Source organism: Phocoena phocoena, chromosome 20 (assembly GCF_963924675.1).
Source record: "Phocoena phocoena chromosome 20, mPhoPho1.1, whole genome shotgun sequence".
Taxonomy (NCBI): Eukaryota; Metazoa; Chordata; class Mammalia; order Artiodactyla; family Phocoenidae; genus Phocoena; species Phocoena phocoena.
Window position 1 is genome coordinate 300,772 of NC_089238.1, and position 13,517 is coordinate 314,288.

At 54.9% G+C, this 13,517-nt stretch overlaps 1 protein-coding gene and 1 pseudogene across 1 annotated transcript; both read right to left on the reverse strand.

Annotated features, from left to right (window-relative positions):
- Positions 1 to 5,981: 5,981 nt before the first annotated feature.
- Positions 5,982 to 8,182, reverse strand: LOC136140833 (tigger transposable element-derived protein 1-like). Its single transcript, XM_065898986.1, has 2 exons — positions 8,146 to 8,182; positions 5,982 to 7,837 (listed from the first exon to the last, which is right to left on the reverse strand). Exons 1-2 carry the CDS (start codon positions 8,180 to 8,182, stop codon positions 5,982 to 5,984), a joined length of 1,893 nt encoding a protein of 630 aa, XP_065755058.1.
- Positions 8,183 to 10,545: 2,363 nt separating this feature from the next.
- Positions 10,546 to 13,441, reverse strand: LOC136140836 (WW domain-binding protein 4 pseudogene; annotated as a pseudogene).
- Positions 13,442 to 13,517: the final 76 nt, after the last annotated feature.

Below are 13,517 nucleotides of genomic sequence, written 5' to 3' on the forward strand. Positions count from 1 at the left end.
TCCGACCTCTTCCCGGAGCGGACACAGTTCCCTGCAGTTCCTACCGCCATGACACCTTAGAGTTCTTTCTGTACTTTTTCACTCCTTCAATGCCTAGGTTACGCTCTCTACATTAAATCCCCTCTCTTAAAACAAGTGGTGTGTGAGCAGTTCCTCAAAAGGCCAGAGTTACCGTGTGATCCGGCAATTCCACTTCTAGGTATATAACCAAGAGAACAAAGTATACGTAAGCTCACGTCAGCATTAATCGTAACAGCCAAAAGGTACAAACAACCCAAATAACCGTAACAGATAAATGAATAAACAGAATGTGGTATAACCACACAACGGAATATGACTAGGCATAAAGATGAGGGAGGTACTACACCGTGGATGAACGCTGGAAACACTACACTCGATGAAAGAAGCCCATCGTAAAGAGCTACGTATGACTCCAGCAAATGTATGATACCATTTAGTAAAACGTCCAGAATAAGAAAGTGTACAGAGACACAAAGCAGGCTCCTGGCTGCCAAGGCACTAGGAAAGGGAAGAATGGGGAGTGGCTGCTGGCGGGCACGGAGTTTATTTGAAGGTGATGACATTAGACATGGGTGATGGTTGTACAAACCTGTGACTATACTAAAACCCACTAAGTGTACCATTTTTTGATTATGTGGGTTAGAGCCTAATAAAGCTGGGTTTTTGTTTGCTTGTTTAAGTGCTATGGTTTCCACCGCTCGATACAAGGGGCCAAGCAGGCAAAAGGAACTGCACAAATACACATGAGTAAATAAGTAAACACATGCCAGGGCGGACCGAGGCGGTAACCAACCATCTCTCCTCCCTGCTGCACGGCTGTCACCTCCTCACAGGTGCGGAAGCACACGTCCAAGGTGAAGACGTCACACAGCACGAACTGCAAAGCCACCCCTGGCCGGGCCGACCTCTGTGCCCACCTCCTCTTGCCTCCACCCCCTCTAGAGAAAGAAAGACACCCTACTTGTGATTGGAGGTCTCACTGTCCAACTCTCAAACCAGACTGAGCTCCAACAGGCCAAGGACCTTGCCTCTCTCCCTTCCCTGCTGGACCCACAGGGCCTGCCACGTGGCACGCACTCCGTGACTTTGTCAGGAAGGAGAAAAGGAAGAGAAAGAAGGCCAGTGCACCTGAGCAGGGGAAATGCTACGCCAAGCCCAGGCTCACACCTCTGGGAGGCTAAGTCTCCCAACATGTCACAGCTTCTGAGTCTTCTTCCCAGAGATGAGGACACAGGGCCTGGGCAGAGCGGGCAGGCACTCAGGACCCGGCGTCATGAGTTGTGTCCCCCTGCACTTTCCCTGCCCCCAAGCCCAGTCCCCCGTGGCTCACCAGTCTCCTGCAACATCTGAGCGAGGTCCTCCACGAGCGCCACGGCCTCCTCGCCACTCTCGGGGCACTGGGACTCCACCCAGACCCGGGTGTCGGGCGGCAGCACGCCCAGGAACTGCTCCAGCACCAGCAGCTCCAGCATCTGCTCCTTGGAGTGCACCTCGGGCCGCAGCCACTGGCGGCACAGCTCCCGGAGCCGGGCCAGCGCCTCGCGGGGCCCTGCTGCCTCCTCATAGCGGAAGCTCCGGAAGCACTGCCGGGGGTCCCTACCAAGCCCAGGCAACAGGGTTTGGGGCTGAGGCTTGAAGAACGGTTCAGGATCCCACAGGGCGGCCTCATCCTCCTCCATCTTGATGATCACGAGCTCTTCCTGACCGATGGGTGCTGGGTCGGCTGCCATGGCAAAACCTGGGGAAGCTGGCCTCTCTGCCTTCACTCAGGCCACACACACCGTCTTCCTGGGACACACACCCACCCGATCAGGGCCACGGACCACCCACACCCCTCCACCGACTCACAGCCTGCAAGGTCACTTGCTGTGGCGGAAACTGTCCCCACACCTGGCCAGCTGACAACCTGGCAGGGGGACACCTCCAGCCTCGACCTCCCTATCTGTGCCCTCAAGAGGATGCCTCACACTGGGAATCTGGTTAGGACAGTGAGGGAGCGCTTCCTGCAGGGAAGCCTACAGGAGTTCAGGCCAGACTGGGCCAGTAGGAGGGCTGCTCCTGGGGATGGGGCGTGGACGTGTCCAGTGTCTCAGTGGTGGAGAGAACCCCATCAGCAGCCAAGCAGAGGTGCTGGCGGGAACTAGCAGAGACTCAGTGCCCAGGGAGGGTCCGTGCCCAGGGAGGCTCTGTGCAAGTGAAGGATGCAGTCTGTGGGGCACTAGAAAGAGTGATGTGGGGGACAGGCTGGAAGGCCAAGATGGTAGTGGGGACGGCTGCAGTGCAGCCGCACAGGGAGGGCAAGAGCTGGTTCCTACACTGGAAGGACTTCCTTTCCTCATGGCACAATCCTATGGGGCCTGAGAGGCTCGGCCCAACTCAACTAGTCAAGGTCAACAATGGACAGTGAGAGAGACGTCCACGCTACAGTGCTAAACAAGAAAGTAAGCTGTGGTCCTCAACTGACACGATCCCGCTAATGTTAAAATTTCAAAACAAAAAACAGGAGCTACTGCTACAAGTGTTCAGAAAAGGATCCTGAAAACCAGCAACGCCTCAGCTGGCAATTCTGGAGAAAGGAACTGGGGGAGGACATCTGCTTTTTCTTTTGTAATGTCTGCAGAGCACCTGAATTTTTCTGCCAACGGCCATTTGCTACCACTGTAACTTTAGAAAAGAACACAGATTGGGACTTCTTCCCTGATGGTCCAGTGGTTAAGAATCTGCCTTCCAATGCAAGGGGTGTGGGTTCAATGCCCCGTCCGGGAACTAAGAACCCACATGCCGCGGGACAATTAAGCCTGCGCGCCACAACTACTGAGCATGCGAGCCGCAACTAGAGAGAAGCCCGCGCGCAACGAGAAGCCCACGCGCCGCAATGAAGATCCCGCGTGCCGCAACTGAGACCCGACACAGCCAAAAAGAAAAATAAATAAATATTTAAGAAAAAAGAACACAGATCATTTTCAATGCCAATGCACGTCTTTAAAGCATTGGTCAGGGCTCCCCTGAACCAGGCCGCCCCATCCAACGGCCCCCAACCCCCGGCTCTCACCCCCAAGTACCCTGAGATGACAGCTAGAGTGGAGGACGGTCTACGTAGCGGAATCAGCAAATGCGAAGGCTGTGTGGCCTGGGCGAACTTGCACAGGCTTCGGCCAGGGAAGGATCTGGATTTAATCCCCCTGTGCGGGGAGCGTCCCCCCACCCCGCCCGCACTCTCACTTTATAGAGGGACGCACGCAGGTGCAGCAGGAGCAAAGAGGTGGTCTGAGCTGCAGAAATCCAGGAAGACTTTCCAGGGGAGGTGAGTTTAGGGGGAGCTGGGTGGAAAGGTGGACAGAAGCCCAGGAATGCCGCCGAGAAAGGGACTAGCGCGGGTGCACGTGCACGACCCCCGAGGCGTGGCGAGAGCCCAGCTCGGCCCAGAATCACTTCCGGTGCAGGCCCAACCCCGCCGGACTCCATGTCCCAGCAGCGCACGCGCCGCCCTTCCCCGTGGACTCGCCGGAATCCTCGGAAAGCAGCTGGTGTTCCCCCGCCCCCCTTCTCCTGCCGCCCTCTGGCCAGCTGCACACCCTACCCCGGGCTTTTCCGACGCCTCCACCGCGTCGCGCCCAGACTCACCGCCCCAGGAAGCCACGCGGACGGCGTCAAACAACACCGTGCTGGAACAAAGACCAACCACCCTGGGGCCCCAGGACCACGAGCTTCCGTCCGTCCCAAGGACTACTTCCGGTGCCTTGTGCCCACCCCGCCCCTTCCCTCCCTTCCCTAGCAACCACCCACCTCCCCACGACAGGCCAGCGCACGGAGGTGAAGGGGAGGTAACAGTACACTTCTGCAACTCTTTGGCGACGTGCGGCGCCCGGAAGTGGAACGTGCGCAAGCCCGGCCCTGTCCGCGAAGCCCTCTGGGAAATGTAGTCCTTGGCCCGCCACAGTAACAGCCCGGGTGACCTACAGACACTACATTTCCCAGAAGGCAGCGAGCACCAGCGCTCGGCGCCGCCGGGAAATGGAGTTCTTCAGGGGCCTGCAAGGGGGCGCCAGTGGTGCGACTGGCGGTGTCCCGGGTTCCGAGGTAGAGTCCTGGAGCTAGATGGGCCCGTCCGCGCGTTGTCTCCGCCACGCCCTGCCCGCGCGACCTCAGATCCCCTCGCTATCCGTCCGCTCGACTGTGCCAGGTTGCCCCTCAGCTGCCTCTCTACTCCCGCCCGGCGGATGTGGCATTTCCTCCCACGTGGTCACCTGCCTCTTTCAGCTGCTGTGCCGCACTCCGCCTCCATCGAGGCTGCTCCTGCTTCCCCGTCCTCAGGGCTTCACCAGCCAAACCGTGCTGGGCCGCCTAAAACAGGCCCCTCTGTGATGCCTGGCATTTTGAAATGACCGGTTTCCAAAAGCTGGGGCAGCACCTCCCCAAAAAGCCGCCCCTATCATGTCCTCTCCTCTGACCCCAGCTAGGTTTAGGTCCCTCACAAGTCGCCCGACATAGCCGTCGTCACACAGAATATAACAGCCTTTGGACCGGCAGCTCCTGAAGCCAGTCTCTCCCACGCTGGTCTCCCCAACACCTAGCACATTACACGCGCTTATAATTTGTGCAGTTTCTTAATCCAGTCACCAGGCTCCTCAGAAAAGCTCTTCTACTTCTCCTTGCCATCCCTTTGCCGCTCTCCCCAGGAAAGCAAACAAGGGGCCTCATCTGACCTGTCCCCCAGGAAGGCTGGACCCTGGAACCGCTCCCTGGCCTCCGGCCCCTTTTACGTATTGACAGCAGGCCCAGCACTTCGAGTGTTAGCTGGGACAGAGGTAGAAGGAATCCTTTCTCCCAACTTTACTCTTGGCACGCGTGTGTGTGTCGCGCGCACACGTTCACGGACACATGCAGGTACCTGTGTCGAAAGGAGTCCAGGAGGCCAGGCAGCCCTGTCTCACCGCCTGTGGCTCACCTAGCTGGAGTACAAGAACTCCTTCCCTTGATGACTCTCTGGGTTTTGGTGGCCCATATGGTATGTCTACAGAGTCAAGTGGATACCCCAGTGTGCTTGCTGTTACAATCTAGGGGGACAGGAGAACAAGCCGGAATGACGGAGATAACAAGACCGTCCAAGGAGCCAATCCACTGGAATTGGAGCCATGTTTCTAACCTCGGGGAGAGGCTGGGCTGCAGCCAATGTGCTGGGAGCTGACCCTGAGGTAGCCACTGAGCCCTCAGAAATGGCTGAGATTTTCCAAAGAGCTCTAGATCTGGGAGACCATCAAAGTGTCAGAAGGCTCAGCCTCAGAGGCTGGAGGGAAGCCAAGACAACCACGGCACAGAAACCCAGGGAAGGAAATATCTCCAAACCAAGGAAAGCCACACACGCCCATAGGCTCAGGCACAGGGAAGGTACCAGAAACCTCAGACAACACAAACCGTGGAAGCCAGAAAGAGTGAGGATGGCACGGAAGGTGAGCAAGGAGAGCAGGAAACCCCCACCTAGAGTTGGCTACGAAGAGTAACAACGGTGCACGGACAGGTCAGGGTTGGCAAATAGGAGAGGCTTGTCTCAACCCTGGCCCCTCACCACGAGGAAGGCTACCCTGGTGGGCTGTGCTTGGCAACTGCTGTTCTACAGGGTGTGTCTCTGACACGGATGGGCACTCCTGGGTCCCGCAGCTCATCTGCCAATCAGAGAACACCACCCTCTTGTTCCCCAAGCCTGACACTCTGGGTGCCACTGTACAAAGATGGCAGTGCATGAGGTACGAGAACCACGGGTGAGAAGTGGCAGTGTCTACCCTCCAGAAACAAAACATCATCAGACAAAGCTCATGTGAGGTCAGGCCCAAGCCCTAAATCACACAGGACAGCCAAAGAGGTCTGTCCTTCAGGGTTTGTGCCCTTGGCCACTTGCCCACCCTCTGTGGGCCCCACCTGGGGTGAGTGCAGGCTTTCTGCCAACTCCTTTGTTGCCACCATCATGGGGCCCCTTGAGGCCCCGCAACTGCCCGAGCCTGTCGCCTCCTTTCCCGCTGCAGCTCTCGGAGGTGGGCGAGGGCACAGTGGACACCCCGGGACACCCGCAGACTGCGTTCCCGGTTGGGATCGTTCTCTATGAGGACTCGCAGGCCAGCAGCAAAGTGCGACAGCGCCTGGGCCAGGTGCTCAGGGCGCAGTGCACCCACACTTACTTCCTCAGTCTCCACACCCACCATGGCCTCCATGAGATCTGACTCTGGTCTTCTGGAGGCCAAGCCTTTCCCCGCCTCACAGAGCAGCCCAGAGTCACTGACACCCCCAACCTCCACCTCCTGGGGGATGCTGCGGGGCGAGGGCTCCCCACGGGCCTGCAGCAGGTGCACAACACCGGCCTCAGCCACATCCCCGAGGCCTGCGTGGCTGGCTAGTGTCACAGTGCTGTGATGGAGCTGGGGGAGGGCGTTGGGCTCGGGGGCACCAGCGGGCACGCACTCAGGCCACAGCTTCCTCCAGGCACTGTTCATGGTGGCAGGCTGCAGCTCTGCCCAGGCCTTAGCAATGTTGTCTACAGCGGCCATGACAGTATAGCTGCGCCAGAACTCCCGCACGGAGGGCCGGTCTGTACCCGCCGTCTCCTGGACCAGCTGGCTGAGCGTGCGGCGCAGATAATGGGCCTTGAAGGCGGCAATGACACCCTGGTTCATGGGCTGGATCAGGGCTGACGTGTTCTTGGGCAGGAACTCAACACGCACGTGGGCCGAGAGGCCACCCAAGTGGACAGGGTGGCAGGGTGCGCTGTCCAGCAGCAGCAGGGCGCGGTGTGGGAGGCCATGGCTGGTACAGTAGCTTTCCACAGCTGGGCAGAAGCAGCCAGTAAACCACTCCTGGAAGATGCTAGGTGTCAACCAGTCATTGCGGTTGGAGCGCCAGACCACAGGCAGGCTGGCCTTGGAGCAGCCCCTGAGGGCACGCGGGTTCTCCGAGGGGTACACCAGCAGGGGCTTCAGCTTGAAGTCACCAGCCGCATTGCCACCAAGCAGCAGGGTCAGGTGGTCCTTAGAGGCCTTGGGCCCAGGCCCGGCTGTCCCCTCCAGTGCCAGAAGCATGCGCTCAGGCAGCCGCTTCCAGAACAGGCCCGTCTCGTCCACGTTGAAGACCTGCCGTGGTGAGTAGCGGCCCTCCTCCAGAACGGCGCGCAGCACCACGGGGTAGCGTGCGGCAGCCTGGGCGTCGGCCACAGCCGGCTCATCCGTCAACAGCACGTTGTGGCGAACCTTGAAACGGGCAAACCAGCCATTGCTGGCCCCGAACGTCTCGGCCTGGGCGCCGCTGCCCTGCTCGCGCTGCAGCTGGGCAAAGAGCCGGCGCGCCTTGTCCTGGATAAGCAGCGTGCTGACAGGCAGGTTCTGCCGCTTCTGCTCCTCAATCCACAGGCTCAGGAGGCGTTCCATGCGGCCCATCAGCACACCCCGGCAGCGGGTCAGCTGGGTGGCGCTGACGGGCGTGGCTGCCTGGGAATTGGCCCGGATCTTATCCTTGTTCACGCGGATCGAGGCAACCGTGGAGGTGGCCAGTCCCAGGGCCCGGGCGATCTGCGTCAGCTTCTCACCCTCCTCAAACCTCCGAAGCACCTCCAACTTCACATGCAGGGTGATGGACTTCCGGTCCCGCTTGGCACTGTGGCGGAGGCCAATCCCAAGGGGCGCCTTCCCCAGCACCTGCGGGTGGGGGGTCGTCTTCATGCCGCTTCCCCGAGCCATGCACCTCAACAAGCTCTCTCCCCACTGCCCGTCCACGGTAGCTACTGCCGTGCCCACGATGGCCTCTGGGCCTCTCCTGCCACGCCCGCCTCTGCCTGAAGAGGAGAACACATGGGCATTAACGTGTGAGTACATGAGAGTCTGGACCACTGCCTGGCCTTCCCATGCTCTGACCTAAGGCCCCCAGCCCTGCGGAGCACTGCCTCAGAGGCAGGCCCAGTCCCTTCTCTCCCTAACGCTAAAGACACTGCATACACACTTCCGAGCATACTCTGCGTGTAGAGGAGCATTTCATTTAGTTTTAGTCTATGAGGCCAAAAAAAGTGCTGTGGGGAGACTTTGTCCTTCCCCCAGAAAACCTCTTGCAACCACAAGGAGATGCAAGGAGTCTAGAAATCCTGACCCATCTCTCGGACACTGACGAGCAGAAGCATCTCCATGCTATTCAGAGACATGGAACATCAGCGCGGGAGACTGAATAATGGCTCCTAACCACACCCACACCCACATCCCAATCCCAGGAACCTCTGAGTAAGTTTACCTCCCAGGGCAAAAGAGACACTGCAGGTGTGATTAAGTTAATAATCTTGAGAGGCGGAGATTATCCTGGATTATCCCAGTGGGCCCTAAACGTAATCAGAGGGATACTTGTAAGAGGACACAGAAGATTTCACTCAGTCAGAAGGCAATGTGACCACTGAAGCCTAGAGCTTCCAGAAGGAACCAGCCCTGCCAATACCTTGATTTTAGCCCAGGAGCCCCATTTCAGATTTCGGACCTCCAAGACTCTAAGATAATAAATTTGTGTTGTTTTAAACCACTAAGTTGGGACTTCCCTGGTGGCGCAGTGGTTGAGAATCCGCCTGCCAACGCAGGGGACACTGGTTCAAGCCCTGTTCCGGGAAGATCCCATATGCCGCGGAGCAACTAAGCCCGTGCGCCACAACTACTGAGCCTGCGCTCTAGAGCCCGCGAGCCACAACTATTGAGCCCGCGCGCCTAGAGCCCGTGCTACGCAACAAGAGAAGCCACCGCAATGAGAAGCCCGCACACCGAAACGAAGGGTAGCCCCCGCTTGCCACGACAAGAGAAAGCCCGCACGCAGCAACGAAGACCCAACGCAGCCAAAAATAAACTAATTAATTAATTAATTTAAAAATAAATAAACCACTAAAGTCTGTAGTAATATGGTAAAGCAATCACAGGAAACTAACACAGAAGGTAACCTCCTTCATTCTTGCCACCACCGTGGAGTACCTGGGGATAGAGGAGGAAGGTGGTTCTCCACACAGCAGTCAGAATGATTCTCTAAGAACCAAGTCGGGGAGAATTCCCTGGCCGTCCAGCGGTTAGGACTCCGGGCTTCCACTGTAGGGGGCACAGGTTCAATCCCCGGTCAGGGAACTAAGGTCCCAGCAAGCCGCACGGCGCGGCAAAGAAAAAAAAGCAAACAAACAAAACAGTGGCTCCTCTGCTCAGAGCCCTCTCAGGCCTCCCACCTCTCTGAGTCAAAGCCACAATCATCACCAGCTTTGTCAAGGGCCTCCTTTGTCCTTTGCGTACTCCTGACCACATCCTCAGGGCACACTAAGGGCACTCCCGACCCAGGGGCCTTAGCTACTGTGGCTCTTTGGCCCACTGGGGGCCCTTCCCTGTAATCTGCATGGCTTATTCCCTCTTCTGCAGGTCTCTGCTCAAATGTAACCTAATCAGAGAGGCCCTCCCCACCTATATTTTATTATGCATCCATCACACGTTGCCTGAGGGCAGGAGCTGTACCTACTGAGCACTCTGTTGGGTCTCCAGGCCCAGGAAGAGAGCCTGGCACTTTGGAGGCATCCAACAGTCACTTGCTGACTGAATTATTTAATGAAGTATAGTGATGGAGGCAGGCTTCCCGCTTTGTCCCTTTTGCATTTCAAACCATGTGAAAGTAGCACCTGATCAAAACAGTAAAAGTTTTTTTTTGAAGGAATGCGTGTGAAAAACAAGGACAGTACCTGACAGGTCTTTGTGTTTTGGGAGTGTCTATGGCACCGAGGAAGAGTACCTTCAGGGACCCATGGGCTGCACCTGGCTTAAAGGGGAGGTGGGCATGGGGAAGGCTTCCTGCCTGGAAGGAGGCCCCAAATTCCGAACCACTCACGCGCCCATCCCTCCGTCTCCACATGCCTGCCTTCGCCTGCTCACCCACAATTTTTTTTTAAATAAATTTATTTATTTATTTATTTATTTATGGCAGCGTTGGGTCTTCGTAACTGTGCACGGGCTTTCTCTAGTTGCAGCCAGTGGGGGCTACTCTTCGTTGAGGTGCGCGGGCTTCTCACTGCGGTGGCTTCTCTTTGTTGACGAGCATGGGCTCTAGGCGCGTGGGCTTCAGTAGTTGTGGCACGCGGGCTCAGTAGTTGTGGCACACGGGCTTAGCTGCTCCGCGGCATGTGGGATCTCCCCGACCAGGGCTCGATTCCCAACCACTGCACCACCAGGTAAGTCCCTCACCCACAATTTTAAATTAAATTCATTCATTTTCACCCTCCCGCTCTAGAAAGTCCCCAAGCCCGCCCACGGGGAAGGCTCGAGACTACATTTCCCAGAAGGCCGCGGGGCCGCCGGAGGCCCCGATTGGCCCCCTCGCGCGCGTCCGTTCCCTTCCCCCCACGGGAACCAAGGGTATAGGCGCCTCGGCCCCTTCCCCCCGGAGCCCGGGCCCCCGCGCGCCCGACCGCTCTCACCTCCGGACCGCGACGTGGGCCGGCTTCCTCAAGTGGGCCGACTGAGCTGCGGCCCCTCCCCATCTGCGGCTTCAGGTGCCGCTTCCCGGCGGCGGCCGAAGCCAGCCTCCATCTTGTCGGCGGAGGCGGAGGTTGCCGGGCGACGGCCGGGATTGGAGGAGGCAGCGTGGGCCCCGCCCCCGATGGCGCGCTAGGTGCTGCGTCCAGTCGCCCAGGGCCTACCGGGAAACGTAGTTCGGCGACGAGGCCGCCGAGCACAGAGTCCAGGCGGGGGCGCCCAAGGCCGGATTTCTCGCCTATTAATTTCTCTCTCCTGTCTTTCCTGCCATCTACTTTCGGTCTCTTTCTTTTCTTTCTTTTTTTTTTCTTCTTTCATAAAGTTTTTAATAACCTATAATTTTCTTACATGTACACTAGTAACCTTAAAAAGACAAATATTTACTACCAAATGTTAGCTACTGTACAGTTTACAAAAACATATAATTTTAAGAATTTGGAATAATAAAGGGAAGGTACCTACTTCAAATGGATTAAATAAGAAAATTCCACTTTTTAAGAAATTTAACCAGGAAATGGGAACTTTCCAATTTCTCTAAAGGAACACCAAAATATTTTACTGAAGTCAGAGAACTTACTATTTTTGTTCAAGACTTCATCTACATAGTTTTAAATAAACCCTAAAAAATATTTTCCAGTATATGTAAGGCCTCTACACAGAGCGCACGACTAGGGAAAAAAGGACTCCGTCAGAATGAGAAGCCATGAAGAACAGAGATATGTCTTGTTCACCTTTACATCTCCAGTTCCTACCATAGTGCCTGGCTCAAGGTGAAAATGCTTAAGCAATGGTTGCCACTTTACATTGAACCAGGCAGATACATCTTTGGTCCAGTTTTCATTCCATATTAAGCATGACCTGAGCTGCAGTCCCGGTTCTTGGCCCTTGACCTTAAATTGAGTAAGGTAAGCCAATATACAAACACTTTCTACATCAGCCTTCTGACAGGATCCTCAGAAATGAATTATCACAGGTTGTGAATCTTCTCTTACGTGGTCTAATTCTTATTTCTTGAATAATATCAGTGTGCAAAAGTAATGCATTTTCGGGACTTCCCTGGTGGCGCAGTGGATAAGACTCCATGCTCCCGTTGCAGGTGGCCTGTGTTCGATTCCTGGTCAGGCAACTAGATCCCACATGCATGCTGCAACTAAGAGCTCGCATGCCACAACTAAGGAGCCTGCCTGCCGCAACTAAGACCTGGTGAGACCAAATAAATAAATATTTTTTTTTAAAGTAATGCATTTTCAGTGCAGTACAAGTATATTCGTACGAGTAAGAATTGAGTAAAGGCCTTACTTTTCCATGTTTTAAATAACAGATACATAGCATCTTATATTATGATGTAATTAGCAATTTTTAGACACTGAACATAATACACTGTATTACAATGCAATGTGGTAGGCTTCCATTTTAGGAACAAAAATCAATTTCACACGAAAAAAGAGTTATTTTAAATTCGCATAAAATACATTCAGAATAAGTCTAAAATTTTAGCATTAAGTAATGTAAAACAAGCACAGAGGAGCTTTCTTTATTATTATTACTTTTATTTTGGCTATGGCAGGTCTTAGTTTTGGCATAGGTGATCTAGTTCCCTGGGATAGAACCTGGACTCCCTGCACTGGGAGCACGGAGTCTTAACCACTGTACTACCAGGGAAGTCCTTCCATATGGGTCTGATTTTTTATGAGCTTTGGATTTTTCTTCATTTGGACCTGATGAATAACCCTGGGCATTTTTTTCTTTCTGTGTTTCCGATTCAGTTCCTTTATCACTATTTTTTTTCTTTAAACTTTACTTTTAGCTTTTGCATTTCTGTAGAGACCTCTCCTTCCCCCCCCCCCGCTTTTTCTTTGATTTATTTATTTTTGGCTGCATTGGGTCTTCGTTGCTGCGCGTGGCTTTCTCTAGTTGCGGCGAGCGGGGTCTGCTCTTCATTGCTGTGCGCGGACTTCTCATTGCGGTGGCTTCTCTTGTTGCGGAGCACGGGCTCTAGGCGCGCGGGCTTCAGTAGTTGCGGCACGCGGGCTCAGTAGTTGTGGTTCGCGGGCTCTAGAGTGCAGGCTCAGTAGTTGTGGCGCACAGGCTTGGTTGCTACGCAGCATGTGGGATCTTCCTGGACCAGGACTCGAACCCGTGTCCCCTGCATTGGCAGGCGGACTCTTAACCACCGCGCCACCAGGGAAGTCCCACTGTCCCCCCCACCCCTTTTTCTGCTTGGTGTTCCACATCAGAATCACAACGTGAATCTGATGATTTGGACTCTTCTTGGGTACCAAGTGACTTTTCATTGACTTTACTAGAAAGCAGATCGCCAGAGTGTGGAATGAAATCATCAGGTTTTCCCCATCCGGATTCCCCTCTTTCTGAATTATAATAATAGGTATAACCATCTTCACTTAAACCTTCTACCCAAACAGTCTTCACTGCCGTCTTTTTAAAATTTCCTTGAAATCCTTCAGGTTTCTCCCACTGAGATTCTCCTGTGATAAGATCATAATGGTAATGGTAACCCTCAGAGGTTATGCCTTCTACCAATCTGCCCTTTGAAGGGTCTTTTTTTTTCTTTTTTTCTTTTGCTGATTTGATGCAGAGGCGGATGGGATAGTGCTGGTTACTGGTGATATGCTTGGCTCTGAAGTTTCTGACTCTAAGCCAAGGCTTTTCAAATCCTCTTGGTATTCTTTCAGGGCAGCTGCCTCCATTGCAGCAAACTCCTTTGATGCCTTCTCTTCTTCCTTTGCCCTATCCAGGCTTTTCGGTTTAATCTCACTGATCCTCTTTGCCACATTTTCCTTATGATTCTTTCCTCTTTCATGAACTTCAACACTAGACCTATTGTCCGCAATCCAGCACCTGCAGTAATCAGAGAATTTCTTTGGTTGTGACCTCCAGTAGTCTGCCATGACTGGACCAGCCGCCCCGAGGGTCACCCTCAGGCCCGGCTGAGGCTCGCGTTCCCCACGCGGGATGAGTCAGGGC

Excerpts from the sequence above, each read along its gene's own strand:
- LOC136140833 (XM_065898986.1), bottom strand. The coding sequence starts at position 8,182 with ATGGAGATGCTTCTGCTCGTCAGTGTCCGAGAGATGG. Across the intron at positions 7,838-8,145 it reads CGTCAGTGTCCGAGAGATGG|GCAGAGGCGGGCGTGGCAGG; the intron begins GTCAGGATTTCT and ends TCTCCTCTTCAG.